Below are 25,035 nucleotides of genomic sequence, written 5' to 3'. Positions count from 1 at the left end.
TGAGAGCTAGAAGGGACTGTAGAGGCCTTCTAATAAAACACTCATTTACAATCTCTTTTTATTAATTCATCAAGTAATTTTGAGGCCTTACTATGCGATGGGGGGAAAAAAAGGCATTGTGGTGACTAGTAATAGGGTCCATATGACTTTTACATGTGGGTACCTTCCTAACACATACACAATTAACATACTGAAATGCCCCAGAAGCATAAAATAAATGTCTTATGAACAGAAGAATTTTGTATATGCCATGTAAACCAACAAATTTGAATTGTAAAGAAAATTTCTCCTTTTATTTTCTTTTCTCTGTGGTAGTAAGGCAGTATGATATAGTACATAGTGGGTTGGCACTGAAGTTAGCATTCAAGGAAGACCTGAGTTCCAGCCATGGCCTTGATGTATACTAGTTTATTTATGACTTGGGTAACTTACTGAACACCTCATGGCCCAGGCAGACACTCAGACCTGTGGAGGTGGTTTCCATATCAGGGCTTCCCTGTGCTGAACACCCCTTTCCTACCCTCACCTTCCCCCTTAATTCTCTAATTCTGTGATATTAGGTTCACTGATTATCCCTATTCTTTTATCTTTCCTGTCAGCAGCTTCTTTTTCTCTTATTCAGATTGTTGTTCAGTAAGAAGAACAATAATGTGCATGGTAATTCAATTTGGCTTAGTCAGTATGAATCAAGCCATAGATTATGGAGGTCAGAGCCAATTTATGATTAGGCATATGCAGCCCTTGTATTTGTATGGTGTTGTTTTTTTTAGGTGACCAAAAGCCACCTTCACAGTCGTCCCTGTATTTAGGCATGCTAGCTCTCAGGACCTAGGATTGTTACATCCCTGATAGAACAAGGAGCAGTCACTTTCTGAAAGTCGAATTTCTGGGTCAGCAGGTTTAACCCTCCCAGTTGCTAGTAATATTTCTCAATTCAGAAGATGTAGGATCTACCACCTCCTAATTGCTGAGGTGTGAACAGGGAGTATATGCCAGAGAACATAATGTACATTTTCCAAACTGCTTTGTTGTAGCAGCCGTATAGAATTTGCTATTTAGACCTTCTCTCATAATTTTTTAGGTATATTATAATGGGCATGTTCAGTACCTAGACAGCAAGAAGAGAACAAGCTGCCTCTCTCCAGCTTTTGTGACCACTTGTCTGTCAGTATATACTGTGTATTTCCTGTATATCAGTGCCCCCTCAGGAGTGTGGAGGAAGTTAGCCTTGAGAGGGCTGACTTCATGTGGGCGTCTGGAGAGTTGCATGAGACTGCTTTAGAAGCCCCGATATGACCATTTTCTAGAAACAATAGCATCTCCAAAGGGGCGATGGGATGTTTGAAACAGGATGGAAGTTCGGTGGGAATATTTGAATCTGGTGAAGTTGCTTAACTTGAGGCTCATTACTTTGACTTACTTGAAAGAAAATGGTTTTATTCTCACTGTTACAGTTTAATGCTTTCTAAAATAAGACATTCTTTGTGGACAAAAATCTTGATTTCTGTACTTTTCTGATATGCCTAGTGTTGTCCGTGTGCTCAGAAACATTGAAGGTGATTCAGATAGACTATTCCCTTCCCAAATATCCCTCCCTCCTACCCCCACCTCTTACCAGTCACTTATTTTTAGGACTCAAACCTTCTAAGATCTCAATGTAGGCATCCTCCTACCCAAAGGGAGGTGTTTTTGCATATCTCTGCCAATAAGGGTGCTGGTGCCTCCTCATTGGTTTTTACAAAGTGGGGAAGATAAAGTGCTCTTCTTCCAGTGCCTTCATTCATGAAGATCTTAGAGACACTGAGATAAGAGGTAAGTAGGACAATGCTCTTCCTGTTTTGGGGTGTTTGTGAATATGTGCTGTGTATCTCAATGTCCTGTGCATACTGTGTGGCTTACAACCATATATTCATAGAATGTCTATTTTTAGTTTGCTCTTCTGTTGCTGAGGCAACTCAGTATACTTTCTTATGCATATTTTTAATTTATACTTGTACTAATTACCAAAAAAGTGGACTCTCTGCTTACAGTAGACAATTGTTCTAAGCATGGCTTTTGAAAAATTCCACTTGTACTTCTGTGGTGGACAGTGTTCAGAATTAGGCATCAGACTGGGAAGAGCTTTGTGGGGCATAGAACCGTTTAAGAAAGGAAAAGAGGAAGCATCAAACTCAGAGAAGTGTGTATTTTGGTAAATTTACCCTTGTGAATAAAGGGAACTCTTGGGTATGGGGACTTTTTATTTGTTTTTGGTTTTTTTGATATGACATGTTTAAAATAATTGAATTCATATATGACCTGGAATTAAAACTTTAAAAAATTATTGAAAAAATTACCCTTCCATAAAATTTTACTTTAGGAAAGGCTTTCAAAATTTAGTTCCCAACACTCCGGATAGGAAAATTGCCTGTCTAATAAAGTCATACAGTAGGTATTTACTCTCTAAATGAATTCCCATAAACTTAATAGAGTTGACTCTCAAATTTTGCAGTGATGGAGAGGTAACAGAAGCATAGGGTACCAAAAATATCGGTTACTCCAAAGATCAATGTGTTTTATAGTTTGAATATGTGTTTTGTTCAGTTTAATTCACTCCCCTTCCCTGCCAAAAAACCGAATGATCATGCCCTCCCTCTGCCCTAAAGACTTGGAAACACCAACCTAAAGGGAGAACTTTTTTTTCTCAGCTTTCTTTGCAGTAGGTTAGGGGTTACATGTTTGGGTTTCAAAAGGTTTCTCTGCTGGGGTCCAGGCTGCTTGTTAACTAACTATAAACTGAAAGCCTGGGGGCAAAAAAAGAAACTCTCGAACAAGTTATTTAAAAAGGTTATTGTATGTATTGTTGAATTTAAAAGCAAGATTTGTCCAATAAGCAAGCAAGTTTACTGTATACGGTTCAGTTAAAATAAGGTGAAGAAAAAGTCTAATTAAGCTAATTTCCTCCGAGAACCTTTCAAAGACAAAAGAAAAAAAATTGCCAGCTCTGGAAATGTTGAACAAATTGATGTAATAGGTACTATAATAAAAATACTTTGGAATGCTTTCTGATTTGGTTTGTAAAGATGTGTGTGTGTGTGTGTGTGTGTGTGTGTACATGTCTACATGCACACATACTTTAGAAAATATTCTTTTAAAATTCTTTCCCCAAATGAAGCAGGTGTCACTGTCTTAAAAGTAATTTGTTTAGCCTTCCCAGAATAGTATGACAGATTGAAGTTAAATCAGGATTTTAGGTTCTTAATTATGTAGCAACAAGTTTTGATCCTTGAGGTAGTTTTATTAGTTATCTGCAGTAAAACCACGATTAACTAGAACCTTCAATTCCTTCCCTCCACCTAACATGCCAGTTGTAGGAAACATTTTCTTACACCACTTTCTGGATTTCTCCTTTGCCCTTATGTTGTCTTGTGCTTAACTGTGCCAATGCCATATCTCTGCCCCTCCCCCTCCTTGAAGGCAGTTAGTGTCATGTTTTATATTTATATCCCCAATGCCTAGCACAGTGTCTTTCACATAATAGACACTTAATAAGTTATTAGCTTGAAAAATGACAAAATAAGCTCAAACTACTTTTCAGCTGTGTGTTATTAGGCTCAATGCAGGTTCTTCCCAATGACATATACCTTCCATAGCACTGTGTAGTAAATTATGTTTTATGTTCAGAAGATGAAGAAGTCATTGCAATATCCAGAATCATCCTCCAAAATAGACATGTGAATTAGGAAAATGTATTCATTAATTTGAGGAAGTTTAAGTTAAATGTTGCAGTACCTAGTCTTCTTTCTTAGCTGTTCGTCATCGGATAGATGGCTTTAATGCCTACCCAAGCAAGCAAAGGCGGTTTTATGAGAAACTAAAATGATAAAATTTGTTTGTTTGGGGGAAATATAAAATTATGGAAAGTTTCATTCCCCCAGTATTAAATTAAGTAGATTTGTTTGAGCCTGCTCAGAGCTTCTCTGTCACTGCTTAATTAATAATAAGGATGCATACAAACTCCCATGTGCTAAACTGATGTGCCATGTACTTTTTGATTTAGTTCTCAGTAGTTATTTAGCATGGAAAGAAACTGGAACTTTTCTTTCAGGAGAGAGTTATTTGGGTCTGATATATCACATTTGGGAAATTAATTAAGATCAGTAGGTTTTCTTTAGAACTTTAACTTTTTACACAAGTTACTTTTTTGACAATAATAACAATGATGATAGCTAACATTTATAGCGGTTATTCTGTATGTTTCAGGCACTGTGCTAAGCTCTTTACAATTCTATCATTTTATCCTCACAACAACCCTGGGAGGAAGGTGCTATTACCACACACACACACACACACACACACACACACACACACACACTTTACAGATGAGGACAGGGTCATTCAGCTTTTAGGTGTCAGGGCAGGACTTGAGTCCAGCTTTCCTTGGTTCCTCAGCCCACCTTCTTCTCTCCTATGCCATGTTCCTTCTCACATGAACAATAGAAATATATTTTTGCTTGCCTGGTGAATTTTAGAGTGCGTAGAGATTTTTGATAGTTTCTTATAAAAGGTTTATTGTAAAGAATGGTTTTCTGCTGTTGCTTTGGTCTACTTACCCGGATTTCTTTTCCTTCTTCCCTATTTACCGCCCCTCCCCTTTCCTGGCTGGTCCCCCTCTACATTCTTCCTTGTTATCTGTTCATCTATTGTCTCCTCTTCCTCCACCTCCCCCCATGACTCTTCCCGCTAAGGATTTTGCACACATTCTTGTTTGTATAATATTGTAAAAGAGGGTATGTACATTTTTATAGTCCTGCTCTATCACTAAACCACAAATTAGAAACCATACTTGCTTGTGTTCTTTCTCCTCTTAATTATTTTCTCCCACCTTTTGGTTTTGATAAAGTAAAGACTCCTCCCCCAATATGATTTTCCCTTGATGATTGCCATTAGCAGCAGTAACAGCAGCAAGCCAGTGGTATAATAATCTAAATATAGGTGGCATCCCTAAAATGGAATCACTTTGAAAAGGAAAGGAAAAAGTATATGCAGAATGGTAGCACTGTTCATAGAACGTTGTATAAGACCATGTGTATTTTTTATATGTATGGATTTGGGGGGAAGCTTGTGGGCTCTATTCAGAACAATATGTAGTAGTAGTAGATTTGAAGTGTCTCCCGTGCTTTTTTGAGACTAGACCAGTGCAGCAATTTAATTTTTAGTATCCCTAAATGAATTATTCGGGAATTTTCTTCCCTATAAAGTTATTTTCATATGATTTCAACATCAGTTTGACAACAGCATGTCTCCTTATTTTCTACCTTTGAAATTTATTTTTGAAATAAAGCTTATTCTCCAGTGAAATTCTTAGGAAATGACACGGATCAAAAATGATTTAAGTTTAAGAAGTGGCTCTGAATTTATATGATTATGGTCTGAATGTTGTTGTGACATTCAAAAACTTAATCTTTGAGAAATGAGAGTTTACATTCTACATTCTTCCACTGTTGTTTGCAGTCATCATGTGTGTCTCCAATGTTTTGAAATTTTTCCGCAAATGGAATTTTATTTGTTCTAGCCTGTAGTACTTGACTGGATTTGTAAGCTCATCAAAATACATATACTCTCCATTAGTATAGATCACAATTTAGCCATGCCTTCTTTTTTTTTTTTTTTAAAGCAATCGGGGTTAAGTAACTTGCTCAAGGTTACACGGCCAGTTATTTCTGGGTGTGGTGGTAAGTATCTGAGCCCGGATTTGATCCAGGTCATCCCAGCACTGGGGCCGGTGATGCTCTTACTTGCTGAGCCACCTGGCTGCCCCTAAGCAATTGGGGTTAAGTAACTTGCTCAAGGTTACACGGCCAGGTGTTTCTGGGTGGGAGCTAAGTGTGTGAGCCAGGGATTTGATCTCCAAGTCTTCTCAACACTGGAGCCGGTGCTCTTACTCGCTGTGCTACCTGGCCGCCCCTACCCATGCCTTCTTATCTTGGCTTGTTCTTGTACATTCACTTGCATAAATCCTCCATTGAGAATCTACCAGTCTTTCTGGAGATATACCCCTAGGGCTTTTAATATTTCATGGATACCAGTGCTACACCTGAGCTGTCCATCTGATCGCCCTCATTTTTATTATGTGACTGGTCCACCTTCTTTTCCAATTGTGCATATTATGATTTCTTCTGTTTTACTTCTTACATATCATTGTTGATAATGTGCTTCAACCTGCATATACTTATTATGGATGTTTCCTTTTGGTGCTTTAGAAATTCTAATGTCCTATGATTCATAGCCATATGGCATAATCAGAGGGTAATGAATTCTTTAGCTATGGTGACCCACAAAATGGTTGAACCCCGGGGAGAATAGTGGGGAAGCAACCACAAAATGCTCAGTCAAGACAGTTTTGGAATAAATGGGTTCACCACTAATCACACATCTGTAGCCGAAGTGAATGGTAACCTTGGCAGTGTCAGAGGGAACTTTTTATACTTGTGGGATAGAACTTTGCCAGGTTTTCACAGAAAAATATTTGAGGAAAAATCAGGTGAATAAATGTGGTGGCCGAATAGTGGGCCCATATATCATCTAGCTATTTCTAGGTCATTTTGTGAAGCATTTTGGAGTAGTGGATTTTTTTTGGGGGGGGTGCCTATATTAACTCTGTGATCCTAGGCAAATCACTTAACCTCAGTTTCTCATCTATAAAATAGAGATAAGCCTATTTATACCATCTACCATAAAGATTGTTTTTCAGGGTCAGATGAGAAATGGATATTATTAATTACTTTGTGAACCTTGTATAAATGTAGGCTATTAAGCTGCTTAAGTCTTGTTGAGATGTTTAGATTACTGTTAGTAATCTTTTAATTCAGATGAAAATTTTTTAGGTAAATATTTCAAATTTGTATCCAAAGTAACTTTTGTTCTGATCTGATCATTGAACCCTATATGCTCAATTCAAGATAATGATGGTAATAATAACAAGTAACATTTATCTAGTGCCTACTACGTGCTAAGCACTGTGCTAAGCGCTTTTTACAAATATCTAATTTGATCCTTACCACAACCCTGAGAGGTTATTATAATTATCCCCATCTTACATTTGAGGAAACCGAGGCTGACAGAGGTTAAGTGACTTGCCCAAAGGCACACAGATACTGATTTTCAAAAGCTTTCTTGGTTTGTGTTTGTCTTTTTATTTAAATCATTTATTTATTTATTTTTTTAAAGCAATCAGCGTTAAGTAACTTGCTCAAGGTTACACAGCCAGTTATTTCTGGGTGTGGTGCTGAGTATCTGAGCCTGGGTTTCGATCCAGGTCATCCCGACACTGGAGCAGGTGCTCTTACTTGCTGAGCCACCTGGCCGCCCCTGTCTTTTTATTCTTAATAGTTTTTGGTTAGGCCATCACTTTTTTTTCCCCAAAGGTTCTATTTGATTTACCTCCTAGATGTTGTATTGTATTCAAATATAAAATGCAAATTCTAGTTGAATAGCATTTCAGAAGTATGTTTTAAAGCACTACTTAAATCTAAGAAATAACATGTATTGTTTTTGTCACTTTTGTTTTTGGCTGAACAGTGATCTCATCTGTGTAGGGAACACAGGGTGTAGAAACTCCCTCTACTGATAAAAATATGTAATTTATAATCTTAGAGAGTTGCTGGGAACACTGCCGGGGAATTGACTTGCTCTTGATCACATAGCTATTGTCTGCCAGGAGTAGACTTGAACAATCAAGTCTTTCCAACTCCAAGGCTTAGCTATCCATTCTCTGCGTCATACAGCAACTTCTTCAGCTACTACAAGGGCAGTGCACACCAAAGAATCTAGGCTAATGAGTGATAAAATTAATCAGTGTTTAGGATGCATTTGTGATAATTTCTTGATAAATAACTTCACTAGGAGTTATTATTGATATGTATATGTAACTTCATTAAATAAGTTGATGTAATAATACTGTCAGATGCGAAGACATAGCTGCTGACATCAGAATAAGTGCCTTATTTTTAGTAGTATTGATGGGATTTGTTCTGGTTCCTTCACAGTCTGCTTTGTGGCCAATTTTCAGGAAACTTGTAGGGATTGAGGGTATAGTTTTCAGCTATGTAATATTGAACCAAAGTAGCCCATGTAGGAATTGGATCCACCAGTCCAGGAACTATTAATATATACAATAACATATAATTTAAAATAATGTGAGACATGACTATAAAACAGTGAAATTGATGTTCTTGTTTGCCTTATGGAAAGTAGTCTCATTACTTTATAGTCACATTGTGTATATGACTTTGAAATGGCATTATATTGATTGCATTAATCCCCAAGACATTGCAGAGCCTCCTAGAAGAAACCTGCTATCATTCAAAGGAGGCCAGTTGGCCTATCTGTCCACAGAGGAAAGGCAAAATGAATGAAGGCTATCAGTTGCCTAGATTTCAGCATGACTCTACTAACAATGTGTATATTTGGGACAAATGATACAAATAGTCAATGAAGTGGGCCCATAGTTGAAAAGGAGGAGGGCAAATTGGATTACCTTCAGGAAATTATACAGTACTTGTACTTGACACAAACCTTCTCATAATAGTAAATGCCTATTTTTTTCAATACAAACATTTTACTAGTGTGGTAACACCTTGCCTCCAAAGAACTAAAGATGGACATCACACAGAGGGCAGTGAAAAGGGAAATGGTAAGTATGAGGAGGCTGCCACATATAACTATAAAGATGTTATAAAGAATGTTATACAGAAATTATAGGTTAGGAAGAGAAGATGGGGTGGTCACTTGGTTGAGAGCAAGGGGTTTATAGGTACCCTTGTTCTTTTGAGGAAAAGCAAAGATCATTAGTACTTTGGGTGGGCCTCTTGTGGCAGACTGCTGAGAGTGCATGGACAAAAGTCACACAGGACGGTCAGGCATGAATGTATTGTTTGAGGGAACTCTCAAATTGATCACAGATACATTTGTGTATTTGAGAGTTATTTTTATTAAGATTTTATAGATGATGTCATGATCAAGTAAAAGTTGGGTTATCTCATGGTGTTTTCAAGAAATGATTCTTAATTGGCTCTTAGTGCTCATTGTCTTTTTATTTTTAATAGTTTTTGGTTAGGCCATCACTTTTTTTCCCCAAAGGTTCTATTTGATTTACCTCCTAGATGTTGTATTGTATTTGAATATAAAATGCAAATTCTAGTTGAATAGCATTTCAGAAGTATGTTTTAAAGCACTACTTAAATCTAAGAAATAACATATATTGTTTTTGTCAGTTTTGTTCTATTTCGGATATCTCAGTATCTCTAACTTTACTCTGACATGTATTTCAAATACTGATTAGACACCTGCACTTAGATTTCTGTGTATTCATCGTGGACAAAAATTAACGCACTTTTTGGCTTTCTCAAAACTTTCTCTGAGTCAGTTGAGCACACATTTATTTATTAAATGTCTTTGCACTCATTCTGATTTTCCTACTTCTGTTAAGACCTTCTAGTCACCCAGGCATGAGTCAAATATTTTTTCTTCAAGTCTAGAACTCGTTTAGTGCTGCTGGAACTTGATATCCTTGACATCTTTCAGTCACTTGTGGGATATTAAAGATGTGCTGTGTTCTGTGATGCAAGTTGGAAGAAGCCGCCCGTTCCCTTTGGGGATCCTCAGCTAAGGATGCCTTAGATGCATTTGTAAATTGTTTTCCCAAAAATGTTACGTAAGTGGGAAAGTAGACCTTAGAGGCCATAGTTATATTCTTTCTAACTTTTTAAAGAAGTCATTATCAAGTCCAAGATTTCTCTCTTCGTGTGTTGACTTTCTTCCTCTTCTTCAGACACAACGTTTCTTCTGTGTTTTCACAATTGGCACCTCCAAATGAGCACCTTAAGACCGGCTGCTTTTCATATCTTTGCTTGCTTCAGTGCTATTCCCACTTCCTTAGTAAACATTATTGGGGCCCTGAGAGTAGATTCTACAAGGAACTCTGTTGGTTTTTAGAGTGAAAAGAGTTGATTCCAGAAATTTTGCCCATCTTATCTGTCTTCTATCTGTTTAAGTCCCTTCCTTCCTAGTTCCTTTTAAGTGTCCATCTGTTCACCTCTCCACCCTCACCCCCCACTTCCTGACAAATTTGCAAAGTTGAGTCTCTCACCGTGTTTTCTTTGAACTGGGTCATACAATCATAGATCTAGAGTTCGAAGGAACCTTAGAAGTCACCTAGTCCAGCTTCCTCCTTTTATAGATGAGGAAACTGGCCCAGAGAAAATATTGTCTGTCTTTTATCCTAAGGATTAGGATAGGGTCTTGAACCTGTGAACCCTCATCTAAGGAAGCTCCCTCTACCAGTTCAAGTTGGGCACCTTCTCTGCAACTTTAGTCTTAGAAAGTTGTATCAAACTCTAATAGAAATGGGGCCACTAAACCATCTACATCCCTGAGGGTAGCATGTTGACTTAGAAAACCACATGTTAAAATTATCTATGTTCCATTGTATTTTTTACATATTTTGTTAAAATACATCTGAATCTGGTTCTCTAGGGTCCTGAGTATGACACCTCTGGCCTACATTACTGAGTTTTTGCCCCGGGTCACAAAGCCAATTTGTGTTAGAAATTTGAATTCAGGTCTTCCTAACTTCAAAGCCTTTTCTCTATCCACTATAATACCACTTTGCCTTTACCCATAATGAATATTGTGTTTAATGTTCTTATTATTTTGGGTATGCTTAACCGTTATTCTGCTTGCTTGTATTATGTTTACATTAACTATGTCACCCTTGATACATTACTGGGAAGTTTCCTGTCACAGTGTATCACTACTTGTATCTTTACTTAATTGTAATTTTTCAGGAAACCAACACTTTGCTTGACTAAGCTTTATTCTTCTCCATTTGAGCCCATTTGTTGTGGGGGTGTCTCAGCTTGCTTTTTCCTAGCATCTGCTTCTTGAGGAACATTTCACCTAACTCGCCTGTTCTTTCCTCTTATATAAAACATGCTAGAGGATTCATGACCAATCAGGCCATCATTACTTTAGAATCATAGGACCATGGATTTGGAGATGGAACCTCAGAGGTCACAAAGAACAAAGCCCTTATTTTTTTTTTTGCCTTTTGGAGGGCAGTTGGGATTAAGTAACTTGCCCAGGGTTACATGGCTATTTTTTTTGTGTGTGTGGGTGTTAAGTGACTGAGGCCAGAACCAAACTCGGGTCCTCCTGACTCTGTGACCAGTGCTTTACTCACTGTGCCACCTAGCTGCGCCAAACAAAGCCCTTATTTTCCAGATGAAGAAACTAAGAGCCAAATAGCTCAAATGGTATCTTCAAGTTCCTACATCCATAGTAGTAAGTGATTGAGATGGGATTGGAAACAAGTTCCTTCCCATTGTTCCAAATCTCGTACTCTTAGTGTCAGAATAGGCACAGCTTCCAGGACTGTGAGGAGGTAATAATACAGTTAAGTGATAGGCCTTTTGTGCTCTACTTGGGTTTGACTATCTAGCAATTCATGTTTTGCTCTAGGTGTCACAGACTAGGAAGCATAACTGGAGAATGTCTAAAGAAAAGTTAGCCATAATGGTGAAGGACCTTGAAACCATGTCACATCACAGTTGATTTGAAGGAAACCAGTGAAAGTTGGTCTGGAAAAGAGAAGACTAAGAGACACAATAATTGTCTTCAAGTATTTGAAGGACTGTCAGATGGAGGAAGCATTACATTTTGTTCTGTTCAGACCTAGATGGAAGAACCGAGGAACCACAGGTTATAATGAGGTAAATTTAGGCCTGCTGACAGATAAAACATCCTAACAATTAGTTTACCAGTTAGTGAAATGGACTGCCTTGGTAGGTAGTGACTTCCTCCCTCATTGGAAGCTTTCAGGAAGAGGTTGAATGACCATTTGTTGGGTATGTTAATAGTGGGGATTCTTTTTTACACATGGGTTGTTGGTCTGGATGGCCACTGAGGTCCATTTCTGAAATTCTCTGATTCTTTCCTCTCCTTTATCCCTATAAACTTATTAAATTTATACTGTACTCTATCTCACATCTTCATTCTTCCCCTTCATTTTATTCTTAGAGTCACCACCCTAGTTCAGCCCCTCATTTTTTCTTGCCTCCACTATAGCTTTCTAATTGGTCTTATCATCTCTAATCTTTCTTCACTCCAATTTGTCCCGCATATCTACTGTCAGCATTAATCTCCCAATATAGAATTCTGACTCTATCATTCTGTGCCTCAAAAAATCTTCAGGGGCGGCTAGGTGGCACAGTGAATAGAGCACCAGCCCTGAAGTCAGGAGGACCTGAGTCCAAATCCGGCCTCAGACAAACTAGCCGTGTGAGCTTGGGCAAGTCATTTAACCCCAATTGCTTTACCTTCCCCCTTCCAAAAAGCAAAAAAAAAACAACAAAAACTTCAGTAGCTCCCCATTGTCTAAAGGATAAAGTCCTTATTCAATTTGACCCTACCCTACTTTTCCATCCTTATTTCCCATTACTTTCATATTTGTAATCTGTGTTCCAACTAAACTGAACTCTTCCTGATTTACTAAATACAGCCTGTCTTTTCCTATTTCCATCTGTTTACTCCTTCCTCCATCATCACATATTAGTATTTTGTCTCTGTCATCCTAGACATAGTTCAAATATTAAGTGCTTTTGGTTCTATATACATGAAGGTAGGTCATGTACCCACTATGTGCCAGGTACTGTGATAGGTACTAGGAATGAAGACAGAAGGAAAGTCCCTTCCCACATGGAGTTTACATTCTATCAAAGATTGTTGTTGTTCATTCATTTTTCAAACATGTCTGACTCTCCATGACCCCATTTGGGGTTTTCTTGTCAAAGATACTCAAGTGGTTTGCCATTTCCTTCTGCAGCTCACTTTACAGATGAGGAAACTGAGGCAAACAAGTTAAAGTGACTTGCCCAGGTCAACTCGCACAGCTATTAATAAGTGTCTGAGGCCACATTTGAACTCAAGAAGTTGAGCTTTCTGACTCTAGGCTTGGCACTCTATCTACTGTGTCTCCAAGCTGCCCTCTGAGATAGTATATAGTTAATATAATTATATACAAAATAAATACGAGGTTATTTGCAACGAGCAAGGGCAAACACCAGCAACTAGAGGAATCAAGAAAGGCCTTATGTTAAAGATGGCACTTGAGTTGTTCTTTGAAGGGAATGAGGAATTCTAAGAGGGAGAAGTGGAGGTTGGGGGGGTCATCACCATATGTAAAGAACAGTGAGAAGGCCCGTTATTCTGAATCATAAAATATATGAAAGGGAATCATGTAGATTGGTATTCTATTGGTAGTAATATATGTATAATGTATACAGAAACTCATTTGGCCAGAATATTTAATAAGAATGTATCATTTAATGATAACTTTCCTTGAGGTAGAAAAAAGCCACATTTTCAACTACTGATTCAGTTGTAGTCTGAGAACTGTTCAGTTTCTTCCTGCTGAACCATTTCTTTCTTTCACTTTTATTCCAGCATCTCCTGAGATGAGACAGTGGAAAGTCTTAGATTGAGCAGAGTTGCCCTTACACGTTCATTTCTCCATTGCTCTTCTCTTTCCTTGTCTTAGTCTTGAATTATCTCATCTCTTGCCTACTTCTGTCTCTTTGACATCGATCATACTATTACAATTCAGGTTGGTTCTCTTTGCCAATCCACATGACTTCACTTCCTACAAAATCCTGCTGAAAGCTAAGCTTCTACTGGAAATTTTCCTTTATTAGCCTCACCTAGCTCAGATAACTTTTACTCTGTATCATCTCAGGAGCTTTGTGGTCTATTGTACTTGTTTATGTTTTGCTGCATAGAGTGAGTGTGTGTGTGTGTGTGTGTGTGTGTGTGTTTTAGGGAGAAGGTAGAGGGAGGGTCCCATCACTTAGATTTAAACTCTCTATAAGTAGATGTTCTCCCCCCTTTAAAAATTTCCATATCCCTCCCCTTATCCAGTATAGTGTTCCATACAGTTTTTAGTATTAATAGGTATATCCATTTTGAGGGTAGATAAAATGAAAGTAAGTGCTTTGATTTAACTGTTTTTTCTTGGTAGTTAGTACATGATCCAAGAATCTAGGGACCTCCTTAAATCTCTGATTCATTTTCCTTCTGTTTTTTAGAACTGCTGCTTCATGTTGAGTAAGTCAACACTGGGTTTGAAGAACAGGACAGTTGGAGTTCTGTCAACAGAAAAGAGAGCAATGTTGGCCCTCCTTGTGGGTAGTGAAGATGTGGGTAGTGAAGAGAGTTGATTATATAGTACAATGTCAGTTATCTGGAGCTTCTATTTATAGTTTCACACAGGTCAAACTTTCAGAATTGGAAGGGACTTCACTGGCCATCTTAGTAGGGGTGGGGAACCTGCTGCCTTGAGGCCACATGTAGCCTAGGTCCTATGACTGAATCCAAACTTCACACAACAGAAAAAGAATTCCATTGTACAACAGAGCTGACAAGATTTTGGTATAACTGGATCAAATTGCTGAATGATTCTTCTTTCTGCTAAGAAGATTTGTGGAAGAAGTAGGAACTTAACTCTTTCCTTTGTATCCCTCATAGCCTAGTATAGTGTGTTATCTGTATATATACACTTTAGAAATACTTATTGAAGTAACTATTCCAGGATCTTCCTGGTTAATTAATGATGATGATTTTCCTTCATTCAGATGTGTTTTGTGTCAGCTTCTGTAGGATTGGTAGCAAAGAAGTTTTAAGTGAATACTATATTGAGTTTGTATACCTTTAGGCAGTCTTTTAGTAAAACTTGAAATCTATTTTCAAAAAAGGTCATTTGAATTTATGCTTCATAGGTCAAAACGTTTTTTATTCTGTTTGGAAGATGGGATAAGGAAGAAATGGGGCAGTATTTTATCTTTTTCTGAAGAGAGTATATAAAAATGCACACCATTACGTGTTGTGATAATTACTTAAAAAATTTGTCTTCAATTACTATAGTGGCCTGAATAAAATAGTCTATTTTGACTTTGGTTTGCCATGGTATTCTAAAAGAAGTTGTGTTAGTTAAAAACTGGAAGTGTGTAGTCCCTTTGTATTCTGGGAATTCCTATAGTACAAATCACCCTTCAAATTTGGTTTCGTTTTTAAAGTAACAGGTAGAGTAAAATATTTAATAGTAAATAGTTAAACATTTTTTGGTATATATTGGACTTTGAATCCTTTTAGAACAAGGCTGTTTAGTAAATACAGAAAATAATTTTTCTGGCAGATAGCCAGGTAACTCCTCTTAGGTCAGAGCCACTGTGAATTGTCTCATTTTCCAGACTTTATATTACTGGTATTAGCTGGTTGATTCTCAGATATAAAGATCTTTATGTCTGCTAGGGCTTAGGTAAAGCCTTGTTTACCTAAACAATTTTGTTAACAGGGCCAGTGATTTCTGTTTCCCATGCTTGCTTTGTTAGGTATACTATCGTAACATTTAATTGGATATAGTGAAAATGGAGGAATCCAGACTAGTTTAAGTGTAGAAAACTCTTCCTAACCTGATTTCTTTTGAATATACTTTGGAATAGGTACCTTCTGTGGTAAATTTTCCTTTCTAATTTTCTCTTCAGGTATTTGGCTAGTGGCACTCTTGAATAGAACCCAATAATTAATTAGTTGTTTGAAAAAAAAAACTCCATCTTGCTATAATTCTCACAACATAGGTCATATATTTCTAGTTAGTTATTACATATTGTTGGCTTTAATAGGAAAGGTCTACACGCTATGATTTGAAATGAACTATAAGGCTATTGAAATCAGTTCTCCTGTAAAACCTCTCAGCATCTTTGACTAGTGTTGCTTTCATCATATTTTTTAGCTCCATGTCCTTTTGTTTGTGCTTTAATAGGTATTAATTTCATCAAGTTATAAAATGTAATGCCTCTGAGAATTATATCTTTGTTCTAAGTGGTTTTTATTTTTAAATGAATACTATGAAACTTCAATTTTTAAAAATATGTTTTTCAGCTGAATGGTCTTAAAATGGTTGAGCCAATGGAAGAAGGGGAACCATATTCCTACCATGTAAGTATTCTTGATGACTCAAGTTTTTTTATCTCAAAAGTTTTTGCACATAGATTTTTTTTAAACTTGGTAACATAAGCCTAATATTAGCCTGTTTAGGTTCTCTTATTTCAGAGTATCTTGTGGCTTTCTCTTAAATGTAGAAACAAAACTTTCTACCATAAATACTTTGATATTTGGATGAGATCAAGGATCTGCTGATGTAGACATTCCTGCCAGTGGTACAACTTGTATCCCATCTTGTCCTGATGGTTCATTTTGGGGTTAGAGGAGCTCATTTTGAGTCCTGGCTCTGCCACTTCCTGGTTTTCTGAGCTCGGGCAAGTTGGCTTAGCTCTTTGGGTCCCCACTTCTTCCTCTGTAAAACAAGAGGGTTAGACCAGCTGGCTTGTAAGATCCTTCTAGAGTTGTCCTCCTGTGATCTTGGCCATATCTTTCCAGGAATTCTCCACAGGAGACTTAAGCCAACATATGTAAGGTCTTCTGCTAGGTTTTTAACATTTTATGAATGGAGACCTTAAACAAGTTTTTAAAAATCCAGCCCCAACCTCTAAGACTGAGTCTAGTGTTCTAGTATTGTTGCAGTGAAAGCAAACTGCTTATTCTGTAGGAAAGTGGAGCTGTAGTAATACTTAGACATTAAGACCTTTTAGATTCTCATCTAGTATTATTCTGAAATCTCTTTAAAGGGGCAGTAGAAATTTTTAATTGTTTCTCACATAACTTATTTTAAAAGATCAGCACTAATCAAAGGAAAGAACTTCTATTCCTTATCTTATATTTTGTCTGGCCACTATAAGGGCATGTGTGTGTCTGTTTGTCTCTTTGTGTCTGTGTGTGTTTACTAGAGTAAGCAATGCCTCAAATTGTAGTTGATGTTCCATTATCTTTGTTTCTGTGGAACAGCTAGTCGTTCCTAAAATGGAGCAGATCGAGAAATATGAATAAGTACTGGTGCTTAATTGGACACTTTTGCAAATTCTCAAGCGTTAGAAGGACCCTCATAGGCTAGCAAATCCAGTCTGTACCCAGTGAGAAGTTGCCTCTTACATTTTGCTTATCCAGCTTTTGCTGGAAAATCTCTAATGAGGGAATATAGCTCTACCTCTGGCGCTAGAAGTCTAATGTTTTTGTGGACTCCCTGAAGCTTTTGCTTAAAGTCTCTGTTTCTTTCTCTTGCCGTTCTCTCTCTTAGACAAAAGGTGGAGAGCAAAATGAAGTTACCTAGCTATGAGGTCCCTGTGTTAAGCCTACACGGATTCCTCTTTTTAAGAGAGTTAGTTCAAAACATGATTCTGTATTTAAGATCCATAGGATAGTCCTAATGTGGTGAGAGTCTGCATTGAGATTATTAGTTTAAAAGAGATTGTACATTTAGAACACTTAGCAAACTTCAGAACACTGTGTAATTGTCAGTTATCATTCCTCTGAAGTTTTAGTTTCTGTATATGGCATATTCATAAGATAATAGATTTAGAACTGGAATGAACCTTAGAAGGAATCTAGTACAACACCCTCATTTTATAGATGAGGAAACTGGGGCACAGAGAAGAGTGGCAACTAGATAGTAAGCCATAGAGCCTAGGTCTTCTGACTCCAAATCTCCCATTCTTTCCATTGCATCATACTATTTTCCTTTATTGTCTCTCTTCAGATGCTTATGGTTCAGAAGAAAGGAATAGAGAAGTACCCACATTTTCTAGATTAGATAAGGGTAAAATCAACCCTGATGCTAGAATTCTTCTTTTTCTTTTTTGTGGAGGCAGTTTTCAAATGGCATTCTCTGATGGGGACCAGTAGAGAGATTCATAGTAGATTGTAGCCAAGACTTCAATATTCCATCATGGTATGAAGGCGAAACTGAAATCCTGAAGAATGTTCCAGCAGAGTATACTATATGGGTCCTGCCAAGCTTAAAAGATGAAAGGCAAGCGTTTATCTGCCATCAGAATAGCCAACTAGCCAATTTGGGGAAAAGCTTATTACTAAAAGATTGGCCACTAGGCCAATTCTTTGCTTTTTACATAACAAGTCAAGAAGACCATCTACTAAGATGTTGAATAGTTCTGGTCTGTCAATGAAAAAAATACTCAAACTAATTCAGTCATAGGTTCTTAAAATAATAAAGTAAATAACCAAGACTACTTTTTGAAATATATGTTTATAAAAATTTGCCAACTGGTAATCTTGGGACACTTCTCTCAGTTCTAGTAAAATAAAAGTAAGAACGTTGACATTTTAGCTTTTTTAAGTTTATGCTTTTATGAATAACATATTTATAACTCTTCTTACCCTTGCTTTGATTTCATTAAGTGTGAATCAACTGAAAATTAAGGTTGTCTAAGATGTATTACATAACATGAGCTAATAGGAATATTAATTTACTTTGTTATTCATTTCTGGGAAGCATGAAGAAATAAACAGGGCAAACTAGAAGATTGTCTTAGTTATCTTGAGTAAAGTATAATGTGGTAATAAGTAAATGGAATGCTACTGATGTTTATAATATGTAAGGGTGGAGGAATAGTTATGTATTTGGAACTCAGGTTTCAACAAAGGGATTGGGTAAACAAAAACTAGAATAAGCAACACAATAGTAACAACTCCTACTGCTGCCACCCTAGTTCAGGCCCTTATTACCTTTCCCCTGGGGTATTGTAATAGCTTCACAACTGGACTGACTGCTTCTTCTCTTCAGTCCATCCTTTCCATGATTGCCAAAGTGATCTTAATTAAAGTGTTGAACCATGTTACTCTTCTGTCCCCAAACAGGACTACTGGCCAATCCCCATTTTTTTCCTACCTTCCTCACTCTTATTTCTTTTATTGATGTGTGTGTGTGTGTGTGTATTTTAAACATTTGATTTGAAAACTTTGAATTCCAGATTCATTCCCTTCCTCCCTTGTCACCCACCCTTACTGGGAAGATAAACAATTCAGTATAGGTTGTACATGTGTAGCTATGCAAAACATTTCCATAATGGTTATATTGTAAAAGACTGACTATATTTCCCTCCCTCCTATCCCACCCCCCACTTGTTATATTCTCTACTTTGATCCTGTCTCTTTTCAAAAGTGGGTGCTTCCAACTTTCTTCCCCCCAGCCTGCCCTCCCTTCCATCATCCACCCTCTCATCCCCTTCCCCCCTACTCTCCCATAGGGTGAGATACCCTATTTAGTGTGTATGTAATTCCCTCCCTAAGCCAAATTCAATGAGAATAAGGTTGACCAATTCCCTTTTTCCTTCCTGTTCTTCCCCTCCATTGTAACCATTTTCCTTTACCTCTTCTATATGAGATAGTTTACCCCATTCTGTCTCTCCCCATCTCCTCTCATTATATTCCTCTCTAACCTCTTAATATAACCTTTTAAGTATCATCCCTTCCTATTAAATTGGTTCTGTGCCCTCTATGTATACCTGTACACATATATACACACATTCACATATGTATTCATATGCCCATGTACCCTCCTATATAGACATATATATGTATGTGTGTATGTGTCTATATATATATATATATGTATATATATATATATATAGACACACACATATCTATTCCCTTCAGTTATTCTCATGCTGAGAAAAGTTTCATCAGTTACAATTACCGTTTTTCCTTGTAGGGATGTAAATAGTTCAACTTTGATAAGTTCCTTATGATATCTTCTCCCTGTTTACCTTCTCATGCTTCTCTTGCTTCTTGTATCTGAATGTCAAATTTTCTGTTCAACTCTGGTTTTTTTATCAAGAATGTTTGAAAGTCGTCTGTTCCAATGAATGACCATATTTTCCCCTGAAACATGATACTCAGTTTTGCTGGGTAGGTGATTCTTGGTTTTAATCCCAGCTCCTTTGCCCTCTGGAATATCATATTCCAAGCCCTTCAATCCCTCAGTGTGGAAGCTGCCAGATACTGTGTTATCCTGATTGTGTTTCCACAATATTCAAATTGTTTCTTCCTGGCTGCTTGTAATATTTTCTCCTTGATCTGGGAATTTTGTAATCTGGCTATAATATTCCTAGGAGTTTTCTTTTTGGGATCATTTTCAGGAGGTTTTTGGTGGATTCTTTCAGCCTCTATTTTGCCCTCTGGTTCTAAAACAGGGCAATTTTCCTTGAGAATTTCTTGAAGGATGATTTCTAGGTTCTTTTTTTGATCATGGCTTTCAGGTAGTCCAGTAATGTTTAAATGATCTCTCCTGTATCTATTTTCCAGGTCAGTGGTTTTCCCAATGAGATATTTCACATTGCCTTCTATTTTTTCATATGTTTGGATCTGTTTAATATTATCTTGATTTCTCATAAAGTCAGTAGCTTCCATTTGCTCCAAAGTAATTCTGAAGGAATGATTCTCTTCAGTGAGCTTTTGAGATTCTTTTTCCATCTGGCAAATTTGGCTTTTTAAGGCATTCTTCTCCTCATTGGCTTTTTGAGCCTCTTTTGCTATCTTGAGTTAGTTTATTTTTTTATTATTTTTTTAAGGTGTTATTTTCTTCAGTCAGGCTGTTGACTCTCATTTCATAATTTTCTTGCATCATTCTCCTATTTCTTTGCATGTGATGTTTCCTGATCCTTGAATGATCCATTCACATCCCTGCCCATCTTATTCCTTTCGGGCCAACTTGAATGTCACCTCCTCAGTAAAGCTTTCACATATGTACATGATTGCTTCCTTCTCGATTCTATAGTCCCATTTCTTTGTTTCTATGCATTTATAACGCGGTTTGTGTATTGGTCTTATGCCTCCTATTGGAATATAAATTCCTACAGGGAAAATACTGTGTCTTGTTTCAGTTGCATAGTATATTGCACATAATAGGTGATTAATAAATGTTGAATTGATTTAAATGCTGATGTGTATTAATAGATGCTATGAATCACAAGAAAATCATAAAAATTACAGTGTGCCAAAACTAAAAGACATCTTAGCAGCCAACTTGCTCGACCTCTAATTCTATAGCTACAGAAACTAGGGTCCAAAGAGGTAAAGACACTTGCTCCAATCACACTGGGAAATCAACTATAGAAGAACCTTAGATAGACGTCTTAAGAATTTGTAATTTTCTCTTCTTGGCAAGGGACGTGAGAGAGGACAGTGTCTGGTCATTTAATCTTTTAATTTTAGGTCTCAGTTTAAAACATTAATTTGCTTTATCAGAATTCTAAGCTGGTGGGGTAGCCTAATAAACATGATTTTCACCTTTTTATTTAATAATTTCTACTTTACATTTGTTCTATTCTGTGGTGATGTTCCTGATTGATATCTCAAATGCTAATGATAATAGTCCACTGTTGTGTCACGTAGGCCTTTCAACAATATTCTGTACTGTTCTGGGAATGTGAACTTTTGTGCCTCTGTAATCTAATACTGCTTTGTAGTCTTTTCAGCCTTATGATTGATTATTTTAGTTAAACTGTTCACTCTATCTTCAGTTGTTAATTTTGTAGATTAACATGGTTTCTTAGAAAAGCTTTCCATACCGTATAAAATGTTTTAACACTTTATCTTTTAAATGTAGCATAAAGTCATCTTGATAACTCTAGATCAGGGGTTTTGACCATTTTTTTTGTGTCATGGATCCTTTTGGATGTATTGTAACGCTTATGGATACCCATTTTGAGAATACTGATTTCAGATATATAAATTAAAATACATAGTATTGGAAAAGAAACCAATTCTCTTGAAATATTTATTATAAAAATATTAAAAAAATAAATTCACAGACTTCAGGTTAAGAACCCCTTTGCTAAATTTACCACTAATACTCAAATACATCTTCCCATTTTGGTACATGATGAGTTAAAAGTCATTGCTAATTATCTGAAAGCTGCCTTATTGTAAAGAAATGTCATATTTCACATCATGCACCTTTTGCTTCTCCCATTTAATGATTGAATAGTAGCGTAAATGTTAGGGGAGAAAATGTCATATTGCTTTTCTTTCATAGTTGATGAAATAGGGAAACCATCTAATAACAAATGAGATGGTTTTTGTAGTTATTTCTACTCACCTGTTATTTGATAGGCTGCTTTTGTTGGAATGGTAGCTGACATGAGTAATTCTTTTTAAATGTAGTTGCCAGGGTAAGCGTGTTAGTTGTCTTTCGTTGATAATACTTAGTGATTTGGTGATTTATATGGCTTTTATCTTATTTGTCAAAAGCTTTATGTTTTGACAGAAGACTGTTTTTAAAATACCCAAATTATAGTAATTTCTTAAGAAGACTGATTTATCAATTAAATTGTTATGTTCCATTAACACTAGGTGACTGCTATATTTGCTTCCAGATCAGTTTCCCAACTGTGATCTTATGAACCTAACTGCAAAACTTTACCATCAGAGGTTCTTATGTTATAAAACCTTCACATTTAAAAAAAAAATTGACCCCACCTGCAACCCTCCATGCCAAACATACTTCCTGCATCCTGGTCCTTGCAAGAGCTCTGATTCCTTACCCCTTGAGCCAGAGAGAGCTGAACACTGATACTGTGGAGAGCAGAGCAGCCAAAGGTAGATATTCTGCAGGTCTGCAGCACAGTTTATGCTGCCAAACAATGTTCCATATAGAGTTGTAGCTTTAATAATTATAAACTTAGATCTTTATCCAGAAATTTTAATGCCGTATGTAATCTAGAATTATACATTTTTAAAGGTAAATAGATCTGAATTCAAGGATGAATGGTATAGTGGAAAGAGGGACTATCTTGGGAGTCAGAAGAGATGAGTTCAGGTTTTCCCTGTAACACATGCTAGCTTTATGATTCTGGGCAAGTCTTAACCCAAGGCTTCAGAGAGCTCTCTCACACTCTTAAATTGCAAATGTGCATCATTAGGAACTGGGCACTCCCTACACTCAAATTCCAGGTCCAGGAAAAAAAAATACTTTAAAGAAGTTTGCAATTTAGGGCCCTTATTTACAGATCATGCTTTTATACTCTAAGAAACATGTTTTCCATAATGATATTTTTGATGTGCTCAATTATTGACTATGTGCTAGGCACTGTGGCCTTACCTTTTGATTGGATAATTGCTCCCTTAGCCCTAATTTAAAGAAGAGGTCCAGGCCAAAGATGCCCATCTCCAAGCTGTGCTGCTGACTCATCTTATCAGGACTTTTCTGTGGAGGTACACTCTGCACCTGGACTCCTCCTCACATTGGAAGCACTTTGCTCTTGAGACCTTTTCTTCTGATTGGCTGGTGCCTCCCAGAACTCCCAGTTTAAGGAGGAGGCCCAGGCCAAAGATGCCTTCCTCTTTTTCCAGATGCACTGTTGTCTCATCTTCATGGGACTTACTCTACTATGTCCTGGGCCAGCTACTTTTTTGCCAACCCTGCCTACCCCCAACCTCACCTCATGCTTCCCACCTACTTTGCATCCCCTTGTATATTTTTTCTTCTCCCATTAGAATGTAAACAACTGGAAGGAGACAAGTATTGGCTTCCCATAATAAATGCTTGTTGACTGACTTATTGCTGGAGTTTTGTTTGAAATACTACATGGTGTGGTTGAGTGTTCTTAATTTTAATTCCTTCAATATTCTTATTTCCTTGCCCTCTTTTGGACTCCTGATGGAGGCAGTCCCTCCCCCCCCCCCTTCTCTGTGCCTGCTCTACAAGTTATCTGTAGTGTTACCTGGGGGCACTGCGAGGTTCAGTAACTTGACTAGGGTCACACAGCCAGCATGTGTCAGAGGTTTCTGCTGGTAAAATGAGCTTAAATCTTTTATCCCATATGTTGTATCTTTAATGTTGAAAGTTCATGGGAGGGGCAGCAAAACTAGCTGGATCCCTTCCGAAGGGCCCTTTGTTGCTCACTGGAGTTTTTTGTGATGGTTTCATCCTGCTGACTGGCCTCCTATTCTGCTGAGCAGTGACCATATTGTTCTGTCTCTTTTCTTCCTCTCCTGATCTGTTCAGTCTTTCATATGTGGTTTTTCAGTCTATTTACTTTCTATTTCTCTATTTCCTGCTTAAAATACTACTTATATTCCTTATCTCTGGGACAAATACTATGCCAGTGCTAGTTTATGTGGCCTGAGATTTGTATATTCTAATCTTAGAGATCTTTATTTTTAATTGAGTATAAAAAAATTTCCGTTTCTCAGTAAAATCGCCCTGAAGCTTATAAGTCCTAAAGGAGGGCCATAGGGAGAGGAAATAATAAATTCACTATGATAGAGGCCCTAAATATAACCTCAGTTTGGGGTACTGCTTGACCACTCTATTGTTTGGTACCTAATGCCATAGTACGTGTCATAGCATGAAAATTAGATGGTTGGTTTAGGATGCCTTTGGTATCTTGGTTTCTTTTTTAAATCACTGAATTGAAAAAGAACAAATAAATGTTTTAAGTTTTATGAGTCAATACCACACATCATACCACAAATATTACTTTCTGATATATACTTACATAATTTGACTAAATGAAATTTCTTATAATTTTAGTGTAAACTATATTCATTTCTTTAAAAGCTTAGTATTTTCAAATATAGTAATATATCGTTTTGTTTTTTTTGGAGGGGTGAAGGCAGGGCAGTTGGGGGTAAGTGACTTGCTCAAGGTCACATGGCTAGTAAGTGTTAAGTGTCTGAGGCTAGATTTGAACTCAGGTCCTCCTGACTCCAGGGCTGTTGCTCTATTCACTGTGACACCTAGCCACCCCCAGTAATATATTGTTTTGACAGTAAGATAAGTTCCATTAGGTTTTTATTTGCGTGTTTACTGGAAGTGCACCAAAATATTCAAAGTATGTATGCTGAGCATTATACTACACTATGAAAACCAGTGACTTTGTGTGTGTAGTAACATTAAAATAGCTATTGAAAGATTAATAATGATAAGTTTTCGTTTTTTCTTTGGTTTTAGTCAAATTTTATTTCTGTCCTAGTCTCCATGGTATCATTACTTAGGTATTTGATCAAATATGGTCTCTTGCTTATTTCATGCAACATCCAAACAATGTTTCTGTATAGTCATGTTGGCAGAGATGAAGATTCCTATAT

The 25,035-nt window shown here is 37.1% G+C and overlaps 1 protein-coding gene across 1 annotated transcript in view; it reads left to right on the top strand.

The window, feature by feature from the left end:
• RPS6KA6 (ribosomal protein S6 kinase A6) overlaps positions 1–25,035 on the top strand; it is a 108,353-nt gene that overhangs the window by 4,451 nt on the left and 78,867 nt on the right. Inside the window, exon 2 of the mRNA XM_069067370.1 lies at positions 15,973–16,029. Within this exon, the coding sequence (XP_068923471.1) occupies positions 15,973–16,029 (57 nt within the window). The remainder of the gene's footprint in view (positions 1–15,972; positions 16,030–25,035) is intronic.

The sequence above is a fragment of the Petaurus breviceps genome, unplaced genomic scaffold (genome assembly GCF_028583685.1).
Source record: "Petaurus breviceps papuanus isolate PSGF00001 unplaced genomic scaffold, PetGlider_PUasm1.0 90747, whole genome shotgun sequence".
Lineage (NCBI taxonomy): Eukaryota > Metazoa > Chordata > Mammalia > Diprotodontia > Petauridae > Petaurus > Petaurus breviceps.
The sequence above is the reverse complement of the archived record's forward strand: the minus strand, read 5'-3'. Positions and strand labels throughout refer to the sequence as shown.